Below are 6401 nucleotides of genomic sequence, written 5' to 3' on the forward strand. Positions count from 1 at the left end.
AAATCCTCTTGCTTATTGCATCCAGTGGTCTGTGAGTGCGTCCTTGGGTGCGGGTCCTCTAGGGTCTTTCAATTCAAATGAATAAATAAAAATATTTATTTTTTATCTTTTTATTATCTTATTTCTTTAAAAAGATTTTTTTTATTTATTTGACAGACAGAGATCACAAGTAGGCAGAGAGGCAGGCAGAGAGAGAGAGGAGGAAGCATGCTCCCTGCTGAGCAGAGAGCCCGATGCGGGGCTCAATCCCAGGAACCTAAGATCATGACCTGAGCCAAAGATAGAGGCTTTAACCCACTGAGCCACCCAGGCGCCCCACTTTTTTATTATTTTTAAAAAGATATTATTTATTTGTCAGAGAGAGAGAGTAAGGACAAGCAGGGGGAACAGCAGGCAGAGGGAGAAGCAGGCTTCCCACTGAGCAAGGAGCCCAATGTGGGCCTTGATCCCAGGATCCTGGGATCATGACCTGAGCCAAAGGCAGACACTTAACAGACTGAGCCACCAAGGCACCCCTAAATAAAAATCTTAAAAAAAAAAAAAAAAAAAGGAACCTTGGTCTATATGGTGAAATATTACTCAGCCATGAAAAAGGGTGGGTGAGAGTTTGCCATTTGTGACAACACAGATGGACCAACACAGAGGGTGTTAAGCTAAATGAAATAAGTCAGACAGAAAAAGACAAACTACATGTGGTTTCACTAATATGTGAAATCTAAGAACAAATCAATAAATTCAAAGCAAAAAAAAAAAAAAAAAAAGAAAGCAAAGGAAAAAAAAAGAAAAAACTGTAGTCCAGATTGCTATAGGCCACAGGGGTTTTCAAAAGTCTCATCTCAGGGACTCTTGGCTGGCTCAGTCCTTGGAGCATGAGACTTGATTTCGGGTTTGAGCTCCACATTGGATATATGGATTACTTTAGAAGAACGAAATGATAAGCACTTAAAAAAAAAACAAACTCCAAAAGCCTCATCTCTATTCTCTCCATACATTTCAGCAGTATGATATTTTTTTCCTTTTCCAAAATTTTTCATTTGCATATTATATACATATAAAAAGTCAAATCACGAGCATGCTGGGTTATATTTTCCACAAATGAACACTCCTGTTTCACCAGCTGGTCGGCCAGGAAGCAGGATATGACTGCACCCCTGAGCTGCTCTTGGACCCCCTTCAATTACCACCCTATTCAAGACTTCTTAGCACCATAGCTTAGTTTCCCCTGTTTTGGTAATTTATTTAAAGAAAATCTTACAGTCCTCTTCAGCACATTTTTTCTCTGTCCACATACTGCCATGGGGCAGTGCTCTGCGGCCTCCAATGTGAGAGAAAGCCATAGAAATGATCTTTTTTCTCACACGAGAGTGATCTGTTCCTGTTTTACTAGGCCTGGGAGTGTGGTCTGCACCTTCTGAAATTGCTTGCCCAGTGGCATGGGTAAGTGAAGGGCAGCATGCTTTGTGGTCATTTCTGTGGCGGTGGGCTCTCCGGAACTCCTGTCCTGCAGGGTCCCGAGTCCTGCCCAGTTCCTCCACTGCAGAGGAAGGAGCTGGCCACAGCTGGGTGCACCGCGGCCTGGCACCTCTGAGTCCCGGCGGCCTCCTGTGGCCTGGAGTCCCTCTCCTTGGAAACCCAGCCTCCGGAGCCCCAAACCCAGCCCTCAGGTGGGGCTCAAGTCTCACTCCAAACGCAGGGAAGTCATTCACCCGTCCCTGGGGCTCCTTCCTTTTCCTCTTGTTCCTTGTCCGGCCCAACCCGCCCTATCCTTTCGGTTCTTTGAAAGTTCCTCTTAATCCACCTGCTGTAGATTCCCAGTCTGTTTGGAGCGGGAAGCTGGGGTCTATTACCCTCTCCCTCGAAGCCGGTCCTGCTGTCCCCCCTCCCTCACCCCCCGCTGCGGGATTGCGGGGCTGGAACAGCGCGCTCAGACGCCCAGAGCCAGAGACGCCGGCTTCCGCCAGGCGCGACCTTCGGGGCTCCCCCAGTGCCCTCCCTCCCATTCCGACACCAAGACGCCAGTCGAGTTAGAGGGGGAAAACTGCTTTATTTTATTTCATGATTTCTCGTGGTGTTGCACCACCGTCGGGGCCATCCGGCTCAGCGCTGGGAGAAGGCGGCCTCGGGGTCGCAGGCGGGGTCGGCGCGGCAGCCGTCTGGAAGGAGAGGCGCCGAGTCAGGGCCCGTCCCGCTGGCTCCCTTCCCCGGGTCCTCGGTCCCCGGCCCCCTCCAGGTCCCCGGTCCCCGGTGCCGGCCCCTCCCGGGTCTCCGCTCCCCGGCCCCGGCCCGCGCTCACCCGGGCTGCAGCAGATGCCGGCGGCGGCGCAGCGGCCCCCGCTCCCGCACGGCTGGTGGCCCGACTGGCAGGGCGACGGCAGGTAGTTCTCCTCCTGGCAGCGCAGCGCCTCGTTGGTGCCCACGAAGCAGCCCAGCTCGTCGCCGCAGCAGATGCTGGGCCCGAAGCAGCGCCCTTTGCCCCCAGGGCCGCAAGGGAGACACTGGCGGGAGGGCAGGGGCAGATGAGCGAGGGCTGAGCGAGGTCGGGGGCCGCGGTCGCGGGAAGGGGACGCAGGTCCCCTAAAGTCCCCCGACCCCGGGGCGGGCAGGGGCGGCGAGAAGCGGCCCGGGCTCACCTGGCGCACATCGAGGTCCAGCGCAGCCCTCTTGCCGCCCAGGGGGCAGTTCTGGATGTAGCAGGCGGAGGTCAGGGCGAGGAGGCCCAGCAGGCAGCAGGCGAGGCCCGGGCCAGCCATGGTGCGGGTGCGCTGGGTCGGGGGCGGCTGCTGCGGCGGTGCCTGCGGGACCCGCCTTTTAATGGCCCTGGCCGCGCGGGCGGAGCGCTGGCTAAGAGGGCCGCCGCATGGCTGGTCACAGCTGGTCGCTGCGGGTCAGACCCTGGGCGCCCGGCGCGCCCCCTTATTTGCAGGGGCCTGGCCAGGTCACCGTCACCACAGCGGCTGATGGACTGGGGGCAGGGGAGGTAGAAGACAAGGCCGTGCGGGGGCGGGTGGCCTGGGCCACCTGGAGTGGGGCAGGGAGCATGAGGGTCTGCGGCCCAACCAGAACTATGTAGCTGGCTTCCCAGTATGGTGGGGGAAGGATTACAGAGCAGACACTTGGACCCCTCCAGGCCAGAGGAGGGTGGGCAGGACTCCCCATCTCTCCTTGGCTGGTTGCGCAGCAGTCTTGTCTCTTTTGTTAGGGAGCTTCCTCGGCTCGAAGCCCAATTTCCTGGGACCCACCTTCCACCCTCACACCCACACCCACACCCCTGCACCTGGAACTGGAATAGGGAAAGATCTTTATTTTCTTTAACCTGTAACTGAAATGTAACCTTTTGCTTCAAATATGGGGTGGTCAACTAGCCACCGTGGAATTTGCAACCCTTGTGGCTTTGTCACACATCAAATGACAGCTATTCTCCCATCACATCACAGCTATGGCAAGTGTCTCTAAATGTTGTTAGACTCATCCCTTTGACATTATGGCAGTTAATGATAGTTAATTCCCAGCTCTGCCACCAGATCTTAGCTAATGTTTTATTTAAGACTTTATTTATTTGACACACAGAGAGAGACAGCGAGACAGGGAACACAAGCAGGGGGAGTGGGAGAGGGAGAAGCAGGCTCCCCGCCTGAGCAGTGAGCCCAATGCCGGACTTGATCCCAAGCGCCTGGGATCATGATCTGTACCCAAGGCAGAAACTTAACCATCTGAGCCACCCAGGTGCCCTTGTATGTAAGGTTTTAAGTAAAGAAGCATATTTAAATATATCACAAATTTGTTTTAACATTTTGATTCCTGAATATAAACACACTTAGTTTCTTTTGTAATTTTTTAAAAAAGATTTTATTTATTTATTTGACAGACAGAGATCACAAGGAGGCAGAGAGGCAGGCAGAGAGTGAGGGGGAAGCAGGCTCCCTGCTGAGCAGCAAGCTCGACTTGGGGCTCGATTCCAGGACCCTGAGATCATGACCTGAGCCGAAGGCAGAGGCTTAACCCACTGAGCCACCCAGGCACCCCTCTTTTGTAATTTTTAAAAAGATTTTATTTATTTGACAGAGAGATCACAAGTAGGCAGAGAGGCAGGCAGAGAGAGAGGGGGAAGCAGGGTCCCCGCTGAGCAGAGAGCCCGATGTGGGGCTTTATCTAGGACCCTGAGATGACCTGAGTTGAAGGCAGAGGCTTAACCCACTGAGCCACGCAGGTGCCCCTCTTTTGTAATTTGTTAAAAAAGATTTTATTTTTTTCCTTTCAGAGAGAGAGAGAGAGAGAGAGAGAGAGAGCGAGCTTGCATAAGCAGGGGGAGTGGCAGGCAGAGGGAGAAGCAGAGCCTGAAACTTTGATACTCCATCCAGGACCCTGAGATCCTGACCTAAGCAGAATGCAAACCTTAACCAACTGAGCCACCCAGGCACCCCGCATCTTTAATGTATCTTAAAATGAAAATAATTACAAATAAAAGAAAGAGTGCCTCCGTGGAGGGGATGTTAGTCAATGTCATGAAGAGGGAGAAGCTCAGCACCCATCGTCCTTCAAGAAGGGACCTGCCGGTGGCTCAGTTCCACTCTTGGTTTCTCCTCAGGTCATGATCTCAGGGTCATGAGTTTGAGCCTCACATTGGATGTAGAGATTACTTAAATAAATAAATAAATCCTTAAAAAAAAAAAAAAAAAGGAGAGGGGACTTACCCCCAGCAGGAAGACTTTGGCTGGCAACCAGCCAGGGTCTTCCTCAGTGGCAGAGAGTAGCCTGGCCCAAGATCACACCCTTCCCAGGTGGCTGACCTCCAATACCAATCTGGCCCCACAGTGGGCAACTGTGAAGGACTGTTTCAGCTCTGAGCTCCGCAGAGGCCAATTGAGGCCCCCATGGAAGTTTTCCCTCTCCCCAATTCTGTATCCACCCCTTCCCTTCCACAGCTGTGAGTCCTCAGGGCCCTTGGTAATAACTCCTGCAGGTTAAACCCCATCTCCAAGGGCTCCCCAGGGGTGGGGGGAGCCCACCTTGCAATAGCACAGAAGAAAGGAGGCCAGTGTCAGAAGGAACAGACTCAGTGCAGCCAGGCCCTAGATGTTGCCCTTGGGGAAGAGGAGACTGGCATGGCCCCAGCCACTGTAGCCCTCTTGTCGACCCTCCTCCAGGAGGATGCTGCGGCTGCTGGGGCTGGACAGGTCACAGGGCATGGCTGACCCTGAGCCACTCATGTGAGCTGCCTAGCACGGAGGGGCTGCTCAGGCTGACCTGATTACCCATCAGAGAGTCGTCTTATTTCTCACCCAAATCAGCTCATTGGCATTGCTGGACTAGAAGGCCAAGGCCTTGACCCTAGAGGCAGCCCCAGAAAGGCCTCCTTCCTATCCTTGGGACACCCTGACCTCACCCAAGTTAATACATGCACATAAAATTTCCTTAGCATAATGGACCCTGCAGGGCTGGCGCTCTGACAGCTGTTCGAGAATTGCTTATCTTAAGATGCACAGGGTCCGGGGACAGATGCTTGAGATGTCAGTGAACCAGACAGACACAAGACCCTGCTCACAACAGCTTATATTCTAGTAGAGTGTGGGGAGGCATCAAACAGTAAACCTAGCTCAGTAGGTTAGGAGGTAGGGCAATGGAGAAAAGCAGAGACATGTTGTAATTTTTTTCTAAGGGTGCTCAGTGCAGGCCTCTGGTAAAGGGGACAGCCGATGCTTGAAGGACCTAGGAAAGAGACAAGATGGATATCTGAAAGGCAGACTTGCTTTCTGCTGCTACATAACAAATCACCACAAGTTTGGCAGCTTAAAACAGCACCCACTTACTACTCCACAGTTTCTGTGGGTCTGGCCACAGCTTAGATGGGTCCTCTACTCACAGTCTCAATAGCGGTCAGGTACAGATGTCAGCCAGACTGAATTCCATCCAGTAGCCTGGGAGATTGTTGGCAGAATTCAATCCCTTGCAGCAGTAGAACTCATGGCTGGCTTCTTCAAGGCCAGAGGGAGAGAGACACTTTGGGGCTTCAAGTATCTGAGTAGATGGAAGCCTCTTTTAAAGGGTCACCTGATTATGCCAGGCCCACCTGGACCAACATTTTTGTTATTGTTCTTTTTCTTTCTTTTTTTTTTAATTAACATATAATGTATTATTTGCTCCAGGTGTACAGGTCTGTGAATCGTCAGGCTTACACACTTCACAGCACTCACCATAGCACATACCCTCCCCAATGTCCATAACCCAACCACCTTCTCTATACCCCTCTCCTCCTGGCAACCCTCAGTTTGTTTTGTGAGATTAAGATTCTCTTATGGTTTGTCTCCCTCCTGATCCCCTCTTGTTTCATTTTTTTCTTTCCCTCCCCCCCGAGCCCCCCACTTTGCTTCTCAAATTCCTCATATCAGGGAGATCATATGATA

The 6401-nt window shown here is 52.4% G+C and overlaps 1 protein-coding gene across 1 annotated transcript; it reads right to left on the reverse strand.

Annotated features, from left to right (window-relative positions):
- Positions 1 to 2036: 2036 nt before the first annotated feature.
- On the reverse strand, positions 2037 to 3011 carry OXT (oxytocin/neurophysin I prepropeptide). Its single transcript, XM_082743836.1, has 3 exons — positions 2631 to 3011; positions 2294 to 2495; positions 2037 to 2153 (listed from the first exon to the last, which is right to left on the reverse strand). The coding sequence occupies exons 1-3, from the start codon at positions 2748 to 2750 to the stop codon at positions 2098 to 2100; spliced, it is 378 nt and encodes a 125-aa protein (XP_082599962.1). The 5' UTR covers positions 2751 to 3011; the 3' UTR covers positions 2037 to 2097.
- Positions 3012 to 6401: the final 3390 nt, after the last annotated feature.

The sequence above is a fragment of the Mustela nivalis genome (assembly GCF_964662115.1).
Source record: "Mustela nivalis genome assembly, chromosome: 8".
Classification (NCBI taxonomy): Eukaryota; Metazoa; Chordata; class Mammalia; order Carnivora; family Mustelidae; genus Mustela; species Mustela nivalis.

Bases quoted from the DNA above. Each gene is read 5' to 3' on its own strand.
- OXT (XM_082743836.1), bottom strand. From the start codon at position 2,750: ATGGCTGGCCCGGGCCTCGCCTGCTGCCTGCTGGGCCTCCTCGCCCTG. The intron at 2,496-2,630 runs GTGAGCCCGGGC...CCCTCCCGCCAG, and splicing joins TGGACCTCGATGTGCGCCAG to TGTCTCCCTTGCGGCCCTGG. The intron at 2,154-2,293 runs GTGAGCGCGGGC...CTCTCCTTCCAG, and splicing joins CGGCATCTGCTGCAGCCCGG to ACGGCTGCCGCGCCGACCCC.